The 25003-nt window shown below is 39.9% G+C and overlaps 1 protein-coding gene across 1 annotated transcript in view; it reads left to right on the plus strand.

Annotated features, from left to right (window-relative positions):
• Window positions 1-25003, plus strand: part of LOC120027657 (cadherin-18-like) — a 193055-nt gene that overhangs the window by 142149 nt on the left and 25903 nt on the right. The window contains exons 8-9 of the mRNA XM_038972651.1: window positions 18463-18584; window positions 23072-23189. Of these exons, the coding sequence (XP_038828579.1) occupies window positions 18463-18584; window positions 23072-23189 (240 nt within the window). The remainder of the gene's footprint in view (window positions 1-18462; window positions 18585-23071; window positions 23190-25003) is intronic.

Genomic DNA, 25003 nt, shown 5'->3' on the forward strand with positions numbered 1-25003 from the left:
CCTGCCAAATCAGTTCTGTTATACTCACAGACACTATTTTAGCAGTTTTGGAAATTTTAGAGTGTTTTCTATCCAAATCTACCAGTTATATGCACATCATATCTTCTGGGCCCGAGAAGCAGGCAGTTTAATTTGGGCATGCATTTCATCCAAAATTCCGAATGCTGCCCCCTACCCTAGAGAAGTTTTAAACAGCTTTCAATTTGTTTATATCCCATCCACATAATTAAGCACGTCAGGCTCACTGCTGGTAAAGCAGATGATTGACAAAGGCAATGTACTGTACTCCGTCTCAGATTGAACAATTAAACCATTATTATTTAAGTTATTGGTCAATTAGAAGGAATAGGGGAAGCTCGCTCATAATTAAAATATTGATGCTTTATTTGTCAAATTATAATTAAAATCATGACATTTTGGCCATCAATGCCCTTCACTATTCTCAGAAATATAGTTAGTTCCACTTGCATTGTAATGCATGCACTGAAACATTAACTAACCACAAAACAAAAACAACCTTAGTGTACAGAAAACGATTACTGGGATTTGTTTTGATCATTTGTGTTTCCAGAGAAACTAGGGTTAAGCACCTTGCTCAAGGGAACATCAGCAACTTTTCACTCTGTCAGCTAGGCAACCTGACACCCAGTAGCTAAGCTCTAGACACTAGCTAGCTAACTAGACAGTCATTGGTGCTAACAGATTGAAACTGATGTGTTTCAAACTATCCCACAAAACATGACATTGCTAACCAGGCCTTACATGGCATACACAATTTTCAAGTTTATTAGGAAGTTTAATAAGTTACACTCACCGGACAACTCTGGTGGGTATTTTAGCTAGCTTGGTTTCCATTTTCCAACAGATTTTTCTTCTCCCCCTGACTGATTGTCAACGATTACTGTTCTTGGAACTCATGTGTTCACCAGAAATGGCTTCTGGTAAACTGTTTGCCACTACTGGCAAGAAGTATTGTTGCCACAAGTTTGCCACAGATTCAAATAGAATTGTTTGCCAGACAAAAACCTCTGGCACTCTGTTTGCCTCTAGTGGCAATAACTATTATTTTTGTCAATGTTTTGCTGCAAATTCACCAATAGTGGCAAACATTTTCAATCTTCTGGCAACATTTTGTGGCACACTATATAGTTTATAGTAAATTTGCCAAACTTGCGGGAAGTTAATCGTGCATACTTGAGATTGAAATAAGTATGTCTCATACAAACCCACATGATATACATGTCAAGATGTCACTATATCAAAGTCTTTATGATACAAGTATTTGGAATAAAGATATCAAGTATTCTATCGAATAGCATAGCATTTAACTGCACTATTTCAGCATCACAATGGTATCACAAAGACTCCGACATAACATTGCAAAGGGGTGATGATGCACTTATCATGATGATATCTACAGGTAACTGCCAAAATAAAGAAAACACCAACATAAAGCGTCTTAGGGCGTTGGGCCACCACGAGCCAGAGCAGCTTCAATGCGCCTTGGCATAGATTCTACAAGTATCTGGAACACTACTGGAGGGATGCGATACCATTCTTCCATGAGAAATTAAATAATTTTATATTTTGTTGATGGTGGTGGAAAACTCTGTCAGGCGCCGTTCAAGAATCTCCCATAAGTGTTAAATTGGGTTGAGAACTGGTGTCTGAGATGGCCATGGCATATGGTTTACATAGTTTTCATGCTCATCAAACAATTCAGTGACCACTTTTCTTCTTATTATTATTATTTATTATGGTGGTCCGCATACAAATATATATAAACTCAGCAAAAAAAGAAACGTCCCTTTTCCAGGACCCTGTCTTTCAAAGATCATTCGTAAAAATCCAAATAACTTCACAGATCTTCTTTGTAAAGTGTTTAAACACTGTTTCCCATGCTTGTTTAATAAACCATAAAAAATTAATGAACATGCACCTGTGGAACGGTCGTTAAGACATTAACAGCTTATGGTAGGCAATTAAGGTCACAGTTATGAAAATGTAGGACACTAAAGAGGCCTTTCTACTGACTCTGAAAAACACCAAAAGAAAAATTCCCAGGGTCCCTGCTCATCAGCGTGAACGTGCCTTAGGCATGCTGCAAGGAGGCATGAGGACTGCAGATGTGGCCAGGGCAATAAATTGCAATGTCCGTACTGTGATACGCCTAAGACAGCGCTACAGGGAGACAGGACGGACAGCTGATCGTCCTCGTAGTGGCAGACCACGTGTAACAACACCTGCACAGGATCGGTACATCCGAACATCACACCTGCGGGACAGGTACGGGATGGCAACAACAACTGTCCGAGTTACACCAGGATCTCACAATCCCTCCATCAGTGCTCAGACTGTCCGCAATAGGCTGAGAGGCTGGACTGAGGGCTTGTAAGCCTGTTGTAAGGCAGGTCCTCACCAGACAGCACCGGCAACAACGTCACCTATGGGCACAAACCCACTGTCGCTGGACCAGACAGGACTGGCAAATAGTGCCCTTCACTTACGAGTCGTGGTTTTGTCTCACCAGGGGTGATGGTCGGATTCGCGTTAATTGTCGAAGGAAAGAGCGTTACACCAAGGCCTGTACTCTGGAGCGGGATCAATTTGGAGGTAAAGGGTTCGTCATGGTCTGGGGCATTGTGTCACAGAATTATCGGACTGAGCTTGTTGTCATTGCAGACAATCTCAACGCTGTGCGTTACAGGGAAGACATCCTCCTCCCTCATGTGGTATCTTTCCTGCAGGCTCATCCTGACATGACACTCCAGCATGACAATGCCACCAGCCATACTGCTCGTTCTCTGCGTGATTTCCTGCAAGACAGGAATGTCAGTGTTCTGCCATGGCCAGCGAAGAGCCCGGATCTCAATCCCATTGAGCACGTCTGGGACCTGTTGGATCGGAGGGTGAAGGCTAGGGCCATTCCCCCATGAAATGTCTGGCAACTTGCAGGTGTCTTGGTGGAAGAGTGGGGTAACATCTCACTGCAAGAACTGGCACATCTGGTACAGTCCATGAGGAGGAGATGCACTGCAGTACTTAATACAGCTGGTGGCCTCACCAGATAGTGAATGTTAGTTTTGATTTTGATCCCCCTTTGTTCAGGGACACATTATTCAATTTCTGTTAGTCACATGAGTGTGGAACTTGTTCAGTTTATGTCTCAGTTGTTGAATCTTGTTATGTTCATACAAATATTTACACATGTTACATTTGCTGAAAATAAACGCAGTTGACAGTGAGAGGACGTTTCTTTTTTTGCTGAGTTTAGGTGAATGCCGCCACGTACTGTATTGGCAGTATCAGCCTACTATTCTGTAGTATGAATTCATTACACTTTGTGAAAAAATTGCCCTACCAACTAACCCTACACCCATTAAAAACTCATCACTATTCCACTACTTTGGTCCTATCTGATCCTGCACCAGGCCAGCAGGCTGGGAGGACGTTTCTTTTTTTGCTGAGTTTAGGTGAATGCCGCCACGTACTGTATTGGCAGTATCAGCCTACTATTCTGTAGTATGAATTCATTACACTTTGTGAAAAAATTGCCCTACCAACTAACCCTACACCCATTAAAAACTCATCACTATTCCACTACTTTGGTCCTATCTGATCCTGCACCAGGCCAGCAGGCTGGGAGGAGGGGACACTATCATTCAAAACACCAAATAACATTAGAATTTTGATTTGATTTGACATCCTTACTTGACTTTATCTGGTTAAAACTCTGCATCAAAACTCAGTAGTACATACAGTGTCTTCTCTGTTTAACCACACTCTCCACTGTGTCTGCGTTGCACCAAACAGAGGGCATCACAGACACCAGGAATCTTCAACTTCGTTTGACCCTCCTCAACATTTAACACCTCTCCAGTTATCATTCCTTTCAACTGCGCCCTGCTCTGGAGAGGAAAGCAAGTCACAGTTCTTGTCCCCAGTCACGTGGTGTGGAGCACACACTCCCTCTGGACGGCAGAAATGCAAAAAATCTACATGATTCCACTTTGAGTCCCTTTCATCGACCAAACATTCCCGGACCTCTTTTCCACTCAACCTGACACCACATATGGATCAGCCAGAAGGCAAGGATACATTTTCTCCAAAAATGTCACTCCGACTGGGCAAAAAAACATATTCATCACCATCAGGACGAGGCAGAAACTTTGCCAACGCAGTTAATTCATCCCCACTCTCGTCATGTTCAATATTCTTCTGCAGCAATCCATATGTACTCTTATTATATTCCACTCTCTTAAAAAATTTTCCTGCCCGCCTTCTTACCGGCCTCAATGGGTTTAAACACAGATTCAACCACAAAAACCAGAGAGGTTTTCCAATGCTTTGCATGGAAGGGCACCTATCGGTAGAAAAAAGCAGACATTTAAAAATCTTTTGAGCATGGTGAAGTTATTTATTACACTTTGGATGGTGCATCAATACATCCAGTCACTATAGAAATACAGGTGTCCTTCTTGACTCAGTTGCTGGATAGGAAGGAAACCTCTCAGGGATTTCACCAAGAGGCTAATTGAGACTATAAAACAGTTACAAAGTTTAATGGCTGTGATAGAAGAAAACTGAGAATGGATCAACAACATTGTAGCTACTCCACAATACTAACCTAATTGACAGAGTGAAAAGAAGGAAGCATGGCACTGTTATTGTAGCAAAAAGGCACTAAAGTAATGCTGAAAAAAATGTGACGAAGCAATTCGCTTTTTGTCCTGAATACAAAGTGTTATTTGGGGCAAATGCAATACAACAAATTACCAAGTAGCACTGTCTATATTTTCAAGCATAGTGGTGTTATGGGTATGCTTCTAATCGTTAAAGACTGGGGAATTTTTCAGGATAAAAAAAAGAAACGTAATGTAACTAAGCACAGGCAAAATCCTAGAGGAAACCCTAGGTCAGTCTGCTTTCCAACAGACACTGGGAGATAAATTCACCTTTCAGCAGGACAATAACATAAAACACAAGGCCAAATTTACACTGGAGTTGCTTACCAACAAGACAGTGAGTGGGCAAATTACAGATTTGACTTTAAATCCAGTTGAAAATCTATCTGAAAATGGTTGTCTAGCAATGACCAACAACCAATTTGACAGAGCTTGAAGCATTTTGAAAAGACTAATGGGTAAATGTTGCACAATCCAGGTAAGTAAAGCTCTTACAGGCTTACCCAGAAAGACTCAAAGCTGTAATTACTGCCAAAGGTGCTTCTACAAAGTATTGATTCAGGGGTGTAAATACTTATGTAAATGAGATATTTCTTTATTTCATTCTCAATAAATGTGCAAACATTTCTAAAAACTTGTTTTCAATTTGTCATGATGGTGTATTGTGTGTAGGTGGTTGAGAATCTACAGTTTGTAAGCCATTTTGTACGTTGACTGTAAGACAACAACATTTGGAATAAGTCCAGGGCTATAAATACTTTCTGAAGGCACTGAAAGTTATGATGAACTTCACAGGGTAGTGAAAGTGCAAGGTGATGCACTTGATGCTCCTTTCCAATAAATATCAAAGGACTTTTTCTGGTGACATGAACATTGATGTTTGGCTGCTATTTATCCATAATAATCTCATCAGTTTATAAATGCACTTTCGCCAACAGGTCGCAGCTCCAGTACTGTATCTGCCCACTGTTGGCTGGAGCGCACGTGCCAAAACCATCAGTAGAATTCAATTTGATTTTAACATTTTATGTGCACTACCTCATCACCCACAGCCTATTATTATCCTCTTAAGTCAATGTGATGGAAGCACATCTCTAGTGGGAAAATGTGCATATTGTTTTATGCACATTTTTGAATATTCACTTGAAAATCTGTCACCAATTGGATAGAAACCTAGCTAATGACCTCAACTTGCACATGCCAAATCTAACCAATAACTAACCCCAAAAAATATTCTCACACCCACATCTAAATGCTTCAAGTTTAGGTTATTTTGTCTTTCTATTGCTAGGACATTGTGGAACTTATACAGTAAATGTGCACATCATATACAGTATAGACTGATATTATGATTTAGAAATGTAAAACCGTTTGGTAAGAAAATGCAAAAAAACTAAGTCATACATACAATCAATCAAATATTTGCATATTTAAAGCATTGGTTTAAATGGGACAGTCAGACATTTGTGTCCTTAGCTATGTTTCCTATTAAATAATCAATTATCAAATTAGTCAATGTTCCACTGTTCTTTGTATTCTTAATATTATGTTGTAAATTAATTAAATCAATTCGGGCCCCGACGACTTCAGGAATTCCTATGAGGCTAATTTGTAATCACAACTAGGCAATCCCTCACCAACTGATGCGGAGGCTGCATACAAATTTGTCTTTATCTCTTTGCCTCCCTTTAGTATGCAAAAGGTACAATGGGCATGTTTAAACTTTTCCCATCAAAATTGTGAATAATATGTTTCTATATCAAGACTGATTTCTTTAAAATGGGCCTTTTTCCCAGACACAGATTGAGCCTAGTCCTGAATTTAAAAGCATAGAGCAGGTAAGAGTTTGACCAATACAATGGAAAAGCCACACACAACCCCCCCATGCAGGATACATACAGAAGCTCCTAATTGCCAGCCATCAAAATTAGCCTTCATTTAGGCTATTGTTTAAATATAGTACCAGTTAAAAGTTTGGACACACCTACTTTTACTTTATTTTTTACTATTTTCTATATTGTATAATAATAGAAAAGACATCAAAACTATGAAATAACACATATGGAATCATGTAGTAACCAAAAAAGTGGTAATTAAATCAAAATATATTTTATATTTGAGATTCTTCAAAGTAGCCACCCTTTGCCTTGATGACAGCTTTGCACATGCTTGGCATTCTCTCAACCAGCTTCATGAGGTTGTCACCTGGAATGTATTTCAATTAAAAAGTGTGCCTTGTTAAAAGGGAATTTGTGATATTTCTTTCCTTCATAATGCTTCTGAATTCTTAATTGGCATTTGAGCCAATCAGTTGTGTTGTGACAAGAAAAGGGTGGTATACAGAAGATAGCCCTATTTGGTAAAATACCAAGTCCATATTATGGCAAGAACAGCTCAAATAAGCAAATAGAAAAGACAGTCCATCATTACTTTATTTCACCGGCCTGAACTACAATTCATGTCGCCTATTTGATAAAATATAGAATTTGACCTTTACTACTATCACCCATAGAAATGCATTGAATAACACATTCATAAATAGCAAAAAAACACAGTCAAAAAATAAATCATAAGGAATAAGGTTTTGATGTGTCTGTCCTATATCTAAGATACATAAAAGCTGAAGATGTAACTGTGTTTTTGGATACATATTTAACCCACATATTTAACTACCTACATACTTCCATTAGTTTGTATGTATTACCTTCAGACAAGTCACGAGTCCCATAATATATGTTAGTCTGTTGCTCAAACAGTTTGGACGCTACAGACAGTTGGGACAAGTTGGCACATCAGCATTACTGATTTCAGACGAGTCCCGTGATCCTTGTGGGGGTCGTAGAGAAAAACGTCTATCATAATAGTTTGCATGCCAAACCATTCGGACACTACAGACGTCGTGAGAAGACTGATTTTCGGGGTGTCTCATGGTCTGACAAACACTGCTGTAGCTCGGCCAACTACCGCAGATATGGAAGGCCAACATAGGCAGATGCAGTGGATTGAGACGCAGCACTTGCAAAAAATATCTCTAGCTTAAACTGACGGATTTTGATGGGGATTTTTTAATTATGTTACTTAGATTGACTCAAGGGTGCTGCAGTAAATATATAGCATAACAGTACTTTATTGTTAAATTACATTTTAATTAATCTACAGCAATTGCTAAAAGTGAATATGGAATTATATATTACAGCGTACTACAAAATATTTGGTGTTTTTATATCACTTTTTATATCACTTTATATCAATTGCACTCCCCTAGGCCTAAACAAACAAAGGCAGTGACTACAGTGACTACAGGGCAAACAGGTCAAATGTACAAGGCTAAAAACTCCCCAATTAAGGGTTTGCGACATGCTGGCACTCTGATCTGTTCCCTATACACATTTAATTTCTAGGGAACTACTACCACAAATCAATTATATTGGTACAGTACTCTAACAGGTGCAAGAAGTATTGCGTCTTATAAGGCACATCTCCAAAATGTGTTAATTAGAGAACTTTAACAACAATACCATGCATCCACAAAAGGCTGTTGTGTGGTACCAAATCAGTAAATTCCGGTAGATTGGAAAGAAAAGATTTCTTGAGTCCAAAAATACATTATGGTACTGTATTAAGTAGGATGGTACTGAAATCCAGTAAATATACTCTGTGGGGTACAGCATTCTCACTAATGGGTGCTCAAAATGTGTTAATGAGCCAGAGATTATTTTGCTTCCAACAACATTGTACTTTACTGTATTTGCTGTAATTTTGCAGCAGTGTAGCGGAATGCCATTGAGGCCCCATAATGCATTGCTCTTTACAGGACTGTACTGTAATATAGATTAGAGCAGCTAAATTGTAACGGGCTTCCTCCTTCTCTTCATCCGAAGAGGAGTAGCAAGGATTGGACCAACGTGCAGCGGGGTGTGAATTCATAATGATTTATTAAACAAAAACGACGAAACACGAAATAACACTTAGAAATACAAAATAACAAAAACGAATGTAGACTGACCTAAACCATGACAACTTACATACAACACGAAGCACGTAGGAACAGGTACAGACTATTACAAACGAACGAACAAACGCTACAGTGCCGTGTGGTGCGCAGACACAGACACGGACGACAATCACCCACAAACAAACAGTGAGAACAACCTACCTTAATATGACTCTCAATCAGAGGAAACGTCAAACACCTGCCTCTAATTGAGAGCCATACCAGGCAACCCAAAACCAACATAGAAACAGAAAACATAGACTGCCCACCCAAAACTCACGCCCTGACCAATAAACACATACCAAACAACAGAAAACAGGTCAGGAACGTGACATAAATGTAAAAGTTTTACAGTAAATTTAAAGCCATTTGTTAGTGTTATGCTACCAGCTTATTCAAACGGTAGTTAGCAATCACCAGATATTTTTTCTAAAGCCAAAAATGACAACTTCTACATTCTGCAGTGAAAATAGCCAAATATATCCAAATCTGATTTTTGTATCTACATTGTGGGCCTGTTAGAACACATATTGTAAATCATGATGGATTTGACAAATATCCACTTTGTTAGAGCAGATTTTTTTGAATGGGTGTCAATGATGGTGTCCTCGTTCTATACCCCACGTCTGCGTTCCATTGGTCTGTTTACCTTATGTACTCTCAATCGTTTATTTCCGTGCATTGAAAGTGCTTTTTAGTCTCGGGCTAGGCCTAATCTCTGTCTGGGAAACTGGCATAAAGTGGAGAATATACCATGCTTTACAGCTTTTTCTCCAGATTGTAAACTCATAGTATGTGTATTGTCATACGATATACTGTAGTATCATATATTTAAAAAGAGATAATGTGTCACTATTGCAGATGGAAAATTATCATCTCAACATGACGCAGAGCAATAACAAAATACACACAAGTGCTCCCTTGTATCACCTCGAATGATTTCAATATGCTGTTTCAGTAAATTGAGGATCTAATATACATTACATGTATACTGAATAAAAATATGAACACAACATGGAATGTTTTAGGGCGATCAAACAGGCAAAACCTCAGTACAGAGAGTCGCAATTCAAAGGCTCAGAATCGAGACATATGTGGCAGGGTCTACAGACAATCACGGATAACAGAGGGAAAACCAGTCACGTCGTGGACACCGACGTCTTGCTCCCAGACAAGCTAAACACCTTCTTCGCCTGCTTTAAGGATAACACAGTGCCATTAATGCGGCCCACTCCCAAGTCCTGTGGGCTCTCCTTCTACATGGCCGATGTGAGTAAGACGTTCAAGTGTGTTTACCCTCGCAAGGCTGGCTGCCCAGACGGTGTCCCTAGCCGTATCCTCAGAGCATGCGCAGACCAGCTGGCTGGAGTGCTTAAGGACATATTCAATCTCTCCCTATCCCAGTCTGCTGTCCCCACTTGCTTCAAGATGTCCACCATTGTTCCTGTACCCAGGACAGCAAAGGTAACTGAATTAAATGACCTTCGCCTTGCAGCACTCACTTCTGTCCTCATGAAGTGCTTTGATAGGCTAGTTAAGGGTTGTATCACCTCCACCTTACCTGACAATAGATAAATAGATTCACAGACAATACAATTGCACTGAACACTGCCCTATCCCACCTGGACAAGAGGAATACCTAGGTAAGAATGCTGTTCATTGACTATAGCTCAGCCTTCAACACCCTATTACCCTCCAAGCTCATCATCAAGCTCGGGGCCCTGGGTCTGAACCTCGCCCTGCGCCACTGGGTCCTGGCGAGCCGACGACAGGTGGTTAAGGTAGAAAACAACGCCTCCACTTCACTGATCCTCAACACAGGGGCTCCACGAGAGTGCGTACTCAGCTCCCTCCTGTACTCTCTGTTCACCCATGACTGTGTGGTCACACACGCCTCCATCTCAATTATCAAGTTTGCAGATGACACAACTGTAGTAGGCTTGAATACCAACAATGACGAGACAGCCTACAGGGAGGAGTTGAGGGCCCTGGAGGAGTGGCACTAGGAAAATAACATCTCCCTCAACATTAACAAAACAAAGGAGCTGATTGTGGACTTCAGGAAAAGGCAGATGGATCCCACCCCTATCCACATTGACGGGACCGCAGTGGAGAAGGTGAAAAGCTTCAAGTTCCTCGGCGTACACATCACTGACGATCTGAAATGGTCGACCCTCACAGACAGTGTGGTGAAGAAGGTGCAACAGCAACCTCAGGAGGCTGAAGACATTTGGCTTGGACCCTAAAACCCTCACAAACTTTTACAGATGAGAGCATCCTGGCGGTATGGTAACTGCACCGCCTGCAACCGCAGGGCTCTTCAGAGGGTGGTGAGGTCTGACCAACGCATCACCGGGGGCACACTGCCTACCTTCCAGGACACCTATAGCACCCGATGTCACAGAAAGGCTAAAAAGATAATCAAGGACACCAACCACCCGAGCCACAGCCTGTTCACCACGCTATCATCCAGAAGACGAGGTCAGTACAGGTGCATCAAAGCTGGGACTGAAAAAGAGCTTCTATCTCAAGGCCATCAGATTGTTAAATAGCCATCACTAACCGGCTACCACCCGGTTACTCAACCCTTAAACTTAGAGGCTGCTGCCCTATATACATCATCATGGAATCACTGGTCACTTTAATAATGGAACACTAATCACTTTACATACTGCTGTTAACATACTGCTTTACTCATTTTATTTGTATATTATATATTCTATTCTCCTGTATTTTAGTCAATGCCACTCCGACATTACTCGTCCTAATATTTAATATTTATATATTTCTTAATTCCATTATTTTACTTTTAGATGTGTGTATTGTTGTGAATTGTTAGATATTACTGTGCTGTTGGAGCTAGGAACACAAGCTTTTCACTACACCCACAATAACACCTGCTAAATATGTGTAAAGTTGAAGTCGGAAGATTACATACAAGATTACAAAACTCCTGACATTTAATCCTAGTAAAAATTCCCTGTCTTAGGTCAGTTAGCATCACCACTTTATTTTAAGAATGTGAAATGTCAGAATAATAGTAGAGAGAATGATTTATTTCAGCTTTTATTTCTTTCTTCACATTCCCAGTGGGGCAGAAGTTTACTTACACTCAATTAGTATTTGGTAGCATTGCCTTTAAATTGTTTAACTTGGGTCAAATGTTTCAGGTAGCCTTCCACAAGCTTCCCACCATAAGACTTTTTCTATTGTATGATTGACTGTACGTTTGTTTATCCCATGTGTAACTCTGTGTTGTTGTTTGTGACGCAGTGCTTTGCTTTATCTTGGCCAGGTCGCAGTTGTAAATGAGAACTTGTTCTCAACTAGCCTACCTGGTTAAATAAAGGTGAAATGAAAAAAATGAAACATAAGGAAAAAAATAAGTTGGGTGAATTTTGGCCCATTCCTCCTGACAGAGCTGGTGTAACTGAGTCAGGTTTGCTATTGTGTTGTGTGACAAAACTGTACATTTTAGATTGGCCTTTTATTGTCCCCAGCACAAGGTGCACCTGTGTATTGATCATGCTTTTTAATCAGTTTCTTGATACGCCACACCTGTCAGGTGGATGGATTATCTTGGCAAAGGGGAAATGCTCACTAACAGGGATGTAAAGAAATGATAAATAAGCTTTTTGTGCTTTTGAAAAATGTCTGCAATCTTTTATTTCAGCTCATGAAACATGGGACCGACACATTACATCTTTTGTTTATGTTTTTGTTCAGTATACAGTACTTGCATAAATGCATGAATTTTCCCTTGAATGCATCAGCGAAATCAGAGCTGTTATTCGTCAGCCAGAGAGAATGGTCCATATACACATGAATGGACACCAGCACATGGTTTAGTAGACTGGGCCCTTACTCTAATATGCTGAATAATCGCCTGTGCAAGCGTGGGGACCAAATGATCCATCACCCACAACATGCTAAATGAACTAAAACATACTAAAATATATTGTTTTTTATGTTTCTTTGGCTTCCAAGTTAAGAAACATATTGCTTCATGACTTATCATCTTCTCCTACTTCTAGAATATCATGCTGAATAGTTTAGTTTTTTGTTTTATTAGAAAATCTAATGTAGAAACAGTGTGATACAAGTCCATTTTAAGGACACAATATGTCCTTGGTGTGCAAAGTAAGATGCATTGGAAACCAATTTATCAGTTTGTGTTATCTTTACTTAAGGACCTGTATTCATAAAGCGCCTCAGAGTATGAGTGCTGATATTGGATCAGTTTTACAGTTAAGATCTTAATGAATACGATTAGCCAATGTGAACAGGGGGGTAACCTGATCTTAGATCACACAGCAAATTATCCAGATAAATAAATAACACTGAGTCTTAAATCAACACTGGAAGTGTGGAGTCTGTGGACCCATATACACATCGGAACAGTGTTAAATTAACACACTGCTAAGTGCAGGGGGTGACAAACTCATTCCATGGACAGCCTAGTGTTTGCAGGTTTTTGTTTTTTCCTTTCAATTAAGCCTTAGACAACCAGGTGTGGGGAGTTCCTTACTAATTAGTGACCTTTTTCCTCACCCATCTACACACAGTAACGCATAATCACAATGTAAAAACATGCTTTAAGAATTTTTTCACATTTATTGAAAATTAAATACAGAAATATTTCCTTTACATAAGTATTCACACCCCCTAATCAATACTTTGTAGAAGCACCTTAGGCTTTGAGTCATTTGGGTATGTCTGTGTCAGATTAGAAAATCCGGATTTGGCAATTTTCTCCCATTCTTCCTTGCAGATTTTCTCAAGCTCTGTTAAGTTAGAGGGGGAGTGTCAGTGAAGAAATCTTCAAGTCTTTCCACAGATTATCAATGGGATTCAAGTCTGGGCTTTCATGGACTTTCACATTCTTGTTCTGAAGCCATTCCAGCATTGTTTTGCTGTATGCTTTGGGTCATTGTCCTGTTGGAACCTACATCTTTACCCACAATCTAAGGTTGTTAGCACTCTGAGGCAGGTTTTTATCAAGGATTTGTCTGTATTTGGCTCCATTCATTGTTCCCTCTATCCTTAGCAGTCTTCCAGTCCCTGCCGCTGAAAAGTGTCCTCATAGCATGATGCTGCCACTACCATGATTTGCGGTAGGGATGGTGTTAGACGGGTGATGAGATGTGCCTGGTTTTCTTCAGACATAGCACTTTGCATTCAGGCCAAAGAGTTACATTTTTGTCTCATCAGACCACACATTATTTTGCCTCTCAAAGTCTTTCACATACCTTTTTGTAAACTCCAGGAGTGTGGTCTTGTGCCTTTTTATCAGATGTGGCTTCCATCTGGCCACTCTCCCATAAAACCCAGATTGGTGTAGAGACTGTTGTCCTTCTGGCAGGTTCTCCCATCTCAGCCAAAGAATTCTGTAGTTCTGTCAGAGTGGTCATTGGCTTCTTGGTCACCTCCCTGACCAACACCTTTCTTTCCCGTTTGCTCATTTTGGTCGGATGGCTAGCACTAGGCAGAGTTGAGGTAGTTCCATACTTTTTCAATTTCCCAATGATGGAGACCACTATGCTCTTGGAAACTTCCAACACTAGAAATAGTTTTATACCCTTCCCAAGATATATGCCTCATCACAATTATATATCGGAGAGCTACAGCCATATCCTTGACTTCATGGTATAGTTTCTTCTCGGACATGCACTGTCAACTGTTGAATATTATATAGAAAGGTTTGTTTTTTTCTAAATCATATCCAAACAATTTATTTGGCCACAAGTGGATTTTAATCAAGTTGTGTTTACAGATCAAGGATGCTCAAAATAAATTGTATGCACCTGAGCTCTGTTTCGAGTGACATAGCAAAGGGGTGTGAATACTTATGTAAATGAGATATTTCTGTGTTTCATTTTCAATACATTTGCTAAAATATCTAGAAACATGTTTTGACTTTGTCATTATGGGGTATTGTGTGTAGATGGGTGAGAGAAAACATCAAATTAATCCAGTTTGAATTCAGGCTGTAACACAGCAAAATGTGGAATAAGTCAAGGGGTCTGAATACTTTTTGAAGGCACTGTATAACACAATACCATTTGTATTTCATAAGGCCTTATTTTGAGGGCCTAGTTTTACCCTAATACAGTGGCCTGCAACTCATACACATCACTTTGAACCAAAACCACGCCCATCACTATCGTATTGCAAGTTTAGACTTGTTTGTTTAGATATCTACAGTGCATTCAGAAATTATTTGGATCCCTTGACTTTTTCCATATTTTGTTAAGTTACAGCCTTAATCTAAAATGTATTAAAAAATGATTTTTCTCATCAATCTACACACAATATCCCAAAATGACAAAACGAAAACAGGTTTTTACAAATTTTGCAATTTTTTTATATATTTTTTTTATACATTACTATTATACAGAAGTATTCAGACCCTTTGCTAGGAGACTCGAAATTGAGCTCAGGTGCATCCTGTTTCCATCTTCCTTGAGCATTTCTGCAACTTAATTGGAGTCCACCTGTGGTAAATTCAATTGATTGGACATGATTTGGAAAGGCACACACCTGTCTATATAAGGTCCCACAGTTGACAGTGCATGTCAGAGCAAAAACCAAGCCATGAGGTCGAAGGAATTGTCTATAGAGCGCCGATACAGCATTGTGTCGAGGCACAGATCTGGGGAAGGGTACCAAACATTTCTGCAGCATTGATGGTCCCCAAGAACACAGTGGCCTCTATGCTTCTTAAATGGAAGAAGTTTGGAACCACCAAGACTCTTCCTAGAGTTGGTCGCCTGACCAAACTAAGCAATAGGAGAAGGGCCTTGGTCAGGGAGATAACCAAAAACCCGATTGTCTCTCTGACAGAGCTCCAGAGATCTTCTGTGAGATGGGAGAACCTTCCAGAAGGAGAACCATCTCTGCATTACTCCACCAATCAGGACTTTATGGTAGAGTAGCTAGACGGAAGTCACTCCTCAGTAAAAGGAACATGACAGCCGGCTTGGAGTTTTCCAAAAGGCACCTAACGGACTCTCAGACCATGAGAAACAAGATTCTCTGGTCTGATGAAACCAAGATTGAACTATTTGGCCTGAATGCCAAGAGTCACGTCTGGAGGAAACCTAGCACCATCCCTATGGTGAACTATGTTTTTCAGCGGCAGGGACTGGGAAACTAGTCAAAATCGAGGGAAGGATGAACATAGAAAAATACAGAGAGATCCTTGATGAAAACTCCTCCAGAGCACTCAATACCTCAGACTAGGGCGAAGGTTCACCTACCAACAGGACAATGACCCTGAGCACACAGCCAAGATAATGCAGGAGTGGCTTCGGGACAAGTCTCTGAATGTCCTTGAGTGGCCCAGCCAGAGCCCGGACTTGAACCTGATCGAACATCTCTGGAGAGACCTACAAATAGCTGTGCAGCGACAATCCCCATCCAACCTGACAGAGCTTTAGAGGATCTGCAGAGAAGAATTGGAGAAACTTCCCAAATCCTTCACAAAGATAAAATAACATTCATTTATGCACCCGTTATTTAAATGTTTGTTCCAGTTTAAATACATGATTCTAACGATGCCATGCATTCTGAATGAAGGATGCAGGTGAATACAATATCCAACTGTTGGATAGCTTTGCTTCTGATGGACTCCATTAAAAATTAGACATCACTTTGCAAGCCATTATAAAGTGACTTGAAGGTAGGGTTGCAAAATTCAGGCAACTTTTCTAAATTCCCAGGTTTTCCATAAACCCTGTTTGGAAGTTTCTTGGAAACAGAAGCAGGAAATCAGAATCCTTCAACCAGGACTTCCATCAAGTCTCCGGAATTTTACAACCCTACTTGCAACCCTGATGTGGGCTGTGTTATGAAATGGGGTACAATTATGCACTTTAATTAGTGATGTTACGTTTGATGCCAGCTAATCGCTAAGCCGTGTACCTCGAAGCAGTGTGCCGATGCCTTCATCACTTTATCAGAAGTACTTTATCAATGGCGTCTGAAGCTTCGTTTTGTCGCACAACCACCTGATTGATTTGGAAGAAAACAAAAAGGACCCGCTACGAGGTGTGGGACGTCATCTATAGTAATTTGACTGCTCTAAATTATTTTGACCAGCAGGTGCCAGTAACGTACACTGTGTTGCTCAAAGCCTTGAGTAATGCACCTATTTTCGATACAATTGGCTGGAAACCTTCATTTCCCCATCACTACTTATAACTAAATGCACAAACGATGATCTTACAGGGTACCACTACAATGACAAGTGTTTGTACCCCTTTTGGAAAAAATCTACATCTTTTTTTTCTGAGAGTGTAATACAATGACCTGAAACTCGTCGTTTACACCACATGAGGCCTGCAAGTCACATTATTCTGGCTTGTAAGGTGATTCCTATTGGAATTCATCCAGTGTGGGAAATCCAACTTTTAACAATTTGAATCACCCGCAACCTGTATTCAAAACGACAGCCAGGGTTGGGAATACTAAGTTAAATTACCTAAAGCATCTGAACTGGAACAACTGTTTCAGTAATGGGTGCCACAAATCCATGTAAGATATTGGATTAGTTTAGAAAATGTTTGTAAATTATATTTGAGTTGCATAAGCTCAATTAATTAATCAATCAATTGCGCAAATATACGTATTGAAACAATAAAATAAATCTACCTGCAATAGAGCATGGTGGATAAATATGATAATGCTGTTTTTTTTCAAAACAATGTTAATGAGTTTCAGGCCCATGTTTTAGGTTCAAACTAGGCCCGCAAAATAAGGCCTTCTGAAATATGTATTGTATTGTGTTAAATATGTTTTTGGGTGGTAACTGGATTTAACAATATCAAACTATCAAGATCAAAGTATAAAAAAAATACTGTTGCTTCTATATTGATAAAGTTTGATCATAAAGTTACTGGTCCCCTACCCCATGTCAAACACTTGGATTCATTATTAAGGGGACAAGGTGACATCACCTCAACTCTAATTTGAATAGACCAATGGTAACATTATTGTCTTACCTAATTTAAGTAAGTACCGCCTCGTAACCAACATGGGAGACAGCGTATTTGATTTAACACCGTGTTCATTGTATTTTATTTAACACTGGAGAATTTGCTGTCCAACACTCCTACTCCAAGATGCTTAAAAAATATGATATCCTGTGATTCTTCTACATCCTTGTGAATGTATTTGTTCAAAGATGTATGCTATATATCTGAGGTGGGAAAACTAAGGACGGAAAGTTCTATATTTTTTGAGGGGAGTTTATTTAATGTTTTAATAAAAACTTGAACCCACTCTTGAACTTCTAAAACTAGATAGAAAGTATTTATAAATTGCAACAGACCTATATATTTTCAAATAACTACCCTTTTTCTGGCCCACATATTGATTTCAACAAACAAATCGTTAAAAAAAATATCTGTACGGCCCTTGCTTAAATTTCAAAATCCTGAGGTGGCCCTTGAGCCCAAAAAATTTGCCCACCTCTGCCATATAGATGTAGGATCTTAATTTGGCCTGTATTGTCGCAGCAAAATAATCCTGCAGCAACAGGACTTTAAAGTTTTTCTCATTATGTTGCTTGATCGTAGTTAGGCTATTAGCTGGTCAAATTTAGGCTACATGAAAAGTGGAATATTGTTAATATAACTGTGTTGGTGAATTTATGTAAATCACAAAGCTCATTTTCATTACTGTGGTGCAGGAAAATTATTCAGACCTGCCTAACTTCTCTACCTATTCTCACTTGTGTGTTTTAATATTATTTATGAGTGTTTGTGTTGATGTTTTATCCAGACAACCCCAGCCTCCTCAGCCACGTCCCAGTCACGGTGCAGGTGTTGGATGTGAACGACAACCCTCCTGAAATTAAAACAGACGAGGTGGTCGTTGTTTGTGAGAGCTCGAGGCCAGGACAGGTGAGCATCATGCACGTACACATGAGTGGAGGGGGCGGTGATAAGGTGCAGCTAATACATTTTTAAGAGTGTGTTTAATCGTGTCACCATGGCAACAAAAACTTAAGTTAAAGAAAATAAGTATCTTTTATAAAACAAATTGGGTGGGGTTCAGAAAGTTTGAGTTTGAATGATAGTGCTACTCAATAAAGGAACACTGAATAACAAAATATAAAACACGGCTTTTAAAGCTGTTTATAACTTAAAGATTATTATCTAAAAAAGAGATTTAACGGAAAATTAACTGCCAAATTGGCAAACCTTGTCAAGGTGGATAGGTGTGGTTCACACAGTTTAAGTGGTCCATATTTAAGTAGCAGCGGATTTAAAAAATACACTTAAAGCGGCAATCAGCAGTAGAAACAATGAGTATGTTTACTGTACATGCAGAGTAAAACCTCAATATTAAACCGATTATGGCAGTAGGCAGATTATGCAACAGTCATGTAAACATCTTACAGTACTCTGTTTATCTTAATTGGCATAAGGTCAAAATCGGGAGTAAGCATACGCTGATTAAACATCTGGTTTTCTGAGAAATCTTTCAAATTATTAGGACATGTCAACACCTTAATCGGCATTCCAGCTGTGTATTTGATCTGCGTATGTGCCAGCGCCAGTACCGCAAGCCTCCCTCGTTAACGCGAGTGAAGTGAGTTCAGAACAATTGAATGTATGCGTCTTAGGCATAGTTTTCACATACAAACTTTATAGGTCAGAACTCAGAATCAAATATACTTCCCAAAAATAACATGGTAGATGTGGTAGATTGTTTATTGAGATTTTGAAAATTTCTACATTTATCAGAGTGCCATCAGGTAGCCTGATTTCAGATGTGTCCATGTAAACAGAATTATTAGGGAAATTGTTCTTCTTGCAAAGCATGTAAACGTTTTAATCAGACTATTATATTATATCTATCCAGAATAATCGCATTATTGTGTGCATGTAACCGTACTCAATGACAAATCATTTTCTGTAAAAAGCCGAGGGATGGGGCTGGAGAAATGTAACTGGGCTCATTTTATCATTCAGTGCCTTTTGAGAAGTGTAACTTGTTATACAAAATGTTTTTAAATGTATTTCACCTAATTTTAACATTCTGTCATAAAGAGCAGATATTCAACTTCATTAAAAAAAATCCATCTCAAGATGTTAAATAAAAAAGACTATAGTAATTGCCTATTAAGTGCCAAATAAAGTAACAGGGTTGTCCGTAACATCTGAAATCAGCCATAAATCCCCTTGTGACGGGGAATGAAAGCTTGTTGTGTGCAACAGGGAGGGGAAATTGAATGCAAGCTTAAAAAAAACAGGGTTGACGTGTTATGCTCGACCCGCTAGGTTTTCCAACACAAACACCAGAAAATGGTCAAAGGAGTAGAACCAGTTCACCTGCTTTTACACTATGATTTGACTACTAGATGTTCAATATGTATTGGTTACGGCTAGGGTTAAGGTTAGAGTTAGGGCTAGGGTTATGGTTAGTAGATAGTTAGTTGAAATGTTGCTGATAGTCTGTAGACTATCCAAATAAAGTGTTAATATTTAGTTTCACCATTTTAAAACAAGAGTTCAGTTCATGTAACAGAATTGACCTTAAACGTCCCGAACAGTCAAAACCATTGGATACAATTAAGATTAAAATGTAAGTAGAACTGCCAAAGTATGAAAAATTATTGTTGCTTCTCACATTGATAAAGTTTGATCATGAAGTTACTGGTCATCTCCCTCATATCAAACAATTGGATTCAGGATAGAGGCAGGATTATTAAGGTATTTTTGTGACATCACAAAAAGCCTTATGTTAATGCACCAATGGTATTGTCTTATTCTTCTACCTAATTTAAATAAGTACCTGTAACGGCTGAGTGTAGCAGGGATCGGACCAAAGCGTGGTATGTATCCATATTTATTAGAATACTTCTTCAATACGAACAAAACAATAAACAAACGAAAACCAACGAAGCTACAGTCCTGAACTAGAGAACATAAAACACATGAACGCATGAACAATCACCCACAAACAAACAGTGAAAACAGGCTACCTTAATATGGTTCCCAATCAGAGACAATGACAAACACCTGCCTCTGATTGAGAACCATATTAGGCCAAACAACAAACCCAACATAGAAACACAAAACATAGAATGCCCACCCAGCTCACGTCCTGACCAACTAAACAAAGACTAAACAGAGGAAATAAGGTCAGGAACGTGACAGTACCGCCTTGTAACAAACATCGCAGCAGGCGTGTTCGCAGAGGGGTGTGGTTTACATAGCTAGGTAGCTAGTCTACTAGTGCTAAAATATAATTAGAGGCATTCAAGGCAAATATACTTATAGATTTCTGCTTCATTTGTGTCTGGTGTTAGCTAGTAACTGGCTAGCTAGGGAAGAGTTGTCCAAAACTCTGAAGCAGTCATTACATCAAGAGACATGCCTAACGGAAAAGTTATACAATCTTCTTGACATCATCGATAGTCCTGCTACAGTATATCAAAATCATCTGATAGTCAGTATACATATTTCATGACAAGTACCCCGACTACACCCTGTAAAGTTTTAACTGAAATTCTCCAAGGTGAACTGGCTAGCTTGATAAGCAGTGCTGTCAACTTAATTTGGGCTAGCTAGCTAAATTATTCAGCCAACGTTTTGTCCATATTGACGCTAATACAATAACCAAACAGTTGCATAAAAAAAAGCTATTTTGCATGGGAATCAGAATGACAGTTTGGGACATTTAAAATGATGGACAGACGTAAAGGAATCACTAAACACGTTTCACAGGAAAATGTTTACAGTGTAGGACTTTACAATAATGAGGAAAACTTGGAGATATTTTGTGGTTGAGTGTGTTAAATCTTCCTAAAAGTCACAGAAGGTGCAGTGATGGACATTTCAAAATGCTGAATTTTGGCACTAGCTAGTCTTTATTCATATACAAATCCGATTTATTGAATTCTCCATGTGGTCTATATTAAAGGCCACTTTCATTTCTATACATAATAGGCTTTTACAAATTCTATATTGGGGCTCAATTTCTACTTAAAATATCAAAGGGACACAAAATGCACTCTTTTCGTGGAACAACCCAACTACACTCAAATTCATAGACAGAGCTATGGATGCAAGGACTGACCATCCTTGATATCAAAAATATAGTTTTGAGGCTATATAGTGTTTGTTGACATTTACTTTGTTTACAAACATTCTGATGAGGTACGACAGTTGAACTAAGCTCATGAGGTATTAATACATTCTTTAAGAATCAATGGGTACATATCATTAATTCATTTTAGTCCTAAAAATGATGTAGCAACTGCTGATTGCCCTTTAATAAGTGCTCTTAAACAGCTGAGAAGCACTTTTCCTCTAATTCCAATGTAAGTTTCTGTATGCCTTACATGTCGGCAGTTAAATAGGTTGGCAGTCAAAGCGGTAGCAGTTTTGTGCACCTCAAAACATGTGTATACATCAACACATTACCCACAGTGGCAGGGTCTGTCAGGTCAGCCTTCTCCTGGGGTGCCTCTCCTTGGGCTGGTTCTCAGTCTCTTACCAATTAAGGGTAACAAGCTGACAACAGTGCAGAAGTTGTCATTTATGAGAGCACTCGTCAGGCCTTTGATGCTAACTCCCACTGGCTGGGAGGCTGGAGCAGGACGTTCGAGAATTTATAGGCCCTCAACAATTCGGCTTCCATCACAAAAAGAAATGTACGTGAGGACAACAGATGGTTGCCAAAGAGAAGTGTTTTGATAAGACAGGGGCGGCATCTGAAATGCCACCCTATACCCTATATAGTACACTACTTTTGACCAGATCTCTATTGACTCTGGTCAAATGTAATGCAAAAGGTGGCATTTCAGACATAGTACGGGTATTTGTTAAGTAGATGATTATGCATGATGTATAGGTCAGATTGATATGTCTGATGCATGTGATCAGAATAACTAAACAAAATTATGAATTATAAATCTGCTGCAAATGTTTTAAACTGTGGTTCACATCATTTTGAGTATCGAGGACTGACTTCTGGATGTTCACTTGTTAGCTAAGCATGAACGTACAGATGTAGGATCTTCATTTGATCACTCTTTTGTTACTGAGAAGTTTACTGCACTTTACTGCTTTGTGATTTACATAAATTCACTGAAAACCCACACCAACACAGTTATATTAACAGTATTGCACTTTTCATGTAGCCTACTTTTGGCCAGCTTAACCACTGATCAAGCAAAATGATGGAACAAACGTTCAAATCCTGTTACTGCAGGATTATTTTTGATGTGACAATAAAGGTCAAATTAAGATCCAACATCTTGTAAGCAGCCGACCATAAAATGTGCATAAATTTTGGTTTGCACTGTTTTTAATATGAAGACCGGTCATGACTCATTATTAGTTAGCTATTGATGTTGTTCTTTCCTGATAAACAACAGGTGATTCAGACTATCGCTGCAGTGGATAAGGATGACTTTGCAAACGGCCAGCGATTCTCCTTCTCTTTGCTGAGCGGAATCCCTGTCAACCCCAACTTCACCCTCAAGGACAATGAAGGTATTTATTGCGTTCAATATAGTCTGTGTGCATTTCTTATGAGTTTTCTCTAGCTCTGCCCTTTGGCTAAACCTCCACCCAAGGTTTCACATTCAACCACTCAATACCAGATCTCTTTAGATACCTGCTACTTGTAAATATACATAGCTTGATTGTCAAACACATCACAGTTAGGCACTGTTGACATTTCAGGGAACGACATTTCAATGAGGGCTCATATTATGTGATTTCCTCAAAACATTAGAGTGCATAAAGGGGTTGGAATAGAATGTTTGGGACCTGTTGTCAGACAGATTACTTACTTTAGTCCGTGCCTCTCTCTCTCATTGCTTTAGTCCGTGCCTCTCTCGCGGTACTGCTCTACCACTTGCCTTATTGTATTGTGTACCAAGGCAGAGGCCGAGTGAGCAGTGAATAGTTACCATGGCAACTGGCAGTCAGGGGTGAGTGTCAGGGGGATAGATAGGCTACTTATCTTAGGCTAGCTAAGACCCACAGGTTGGTTTCTGTGTTGCAATCATGAGGCTTTTACACTCTCTTCTGCGGACGATAGACCCCATAGGTAGGTAGCCCTGGGAGATGAGAGTTCACAGATCTCTGGATGGATCCCCGAGGAAGAAAGAGGACGGGGAAAAAAGCTAAAGAAAATCAATGCGATAATAGGAGATAAGGCTGTTGAGCCTTTATAGTACCTTAGGTCCACACCACCAATACAGACCAGAGACGAGGAATGTGTCCCAGATGGCACCCTATTCTACTATAAAGTACACTACTGTTAACCAAAGCCCCATGGGCCTGGGTCAGAGTAGTTTGCCATAAAGGGAATAGGGTGCCATTTAGGATGCAGACCTTACCTTAGCTCTGTACAATCAGCCTCCTCTGTCCACCTTCCCTTTATAAACCCAGCCCAGAGACTGGATTTACCGTGTTTATCCAAGTGGCACTTGCAGACCCTCTTCACTTCCTCTCAACCTATACCTTCCATGGAGGTGGTTAGGTCAACAACCAAAAGTACTGACTGGTCTGGAGTGTTTAGTGTTGAGGTAAAAAAAAGTGACATGGGTGCAATTACGGCCTGCAATTCAGGGCGTTCTTTATGTGGGCATTCCTACATCTGCAGGAACCACTATTCATTTTCTATTGGTCAATTTTTAAGCTAGGACAAGCAGAAGGCGGGGCGCTCCAGTACAGTAGGTGGCGTTAATGCACAATAAAGTTGGATGCCAGCCGCCGATAAACCCCACAAAAGAAGGGGGTGGCATCAACAACTGTCGCTAGTTAGCTGTACACAGTTAGACAGTGTCCTTCATCCCCGCCTGTTGTGCACTGTTTCCCGACGGCGAGGGCAGGTGTTTGTCAGGCGGTAGCAAAGGACTCTGTGTGCTAGCTTAGCTAGGCTGGTACACAGCAGGCGGGAGCAACACCGTGTGCTAGCTCTAGCTAGCACATTGTGTCCCTAACTTGTAAGATAGCCAGTTTGCTAACACTAGGAACTCTAGCCCTTTTGTTCACCTGACCTATAATTCCTTACACTCAAATACCGAAAGCATTATCTACCAAGAGAGTTATCTTCGATTATAGTCACAGCCGTGTATATCCACCCCCAAGTAGATACCTCGACGGCCCTGAAAGAACTTCACTGGACTCTGTAAACTGGACAAAGCTAATCTGAGAACAAGGCTTCCTAAATTCGATCAGCATATCGAAGGCGCGACACAGCTGGTAGCATTCTGGACCATTGCTGCTCAACTTCCTTGATGCATACAAAGCCCTCCCCCCTTTGGCAAATCTGACCATGACTCAATGTTGTTGCT

Source organism: Salvelinus namaycush, chromosome 33 (genome assembly GCF_016432855.1).
Source record: "Salvelinus namaycush isolate Seneca chromosome 33, SaNama_1.0, whole genome shotgun sequence".
NCBI classification, from domain to species: Eukaryota; Metazoa; Chordata; class Actinopteri; order Salmoniformes; family Salmonidae; genus Salvelinus; species Salvelinus namaycush.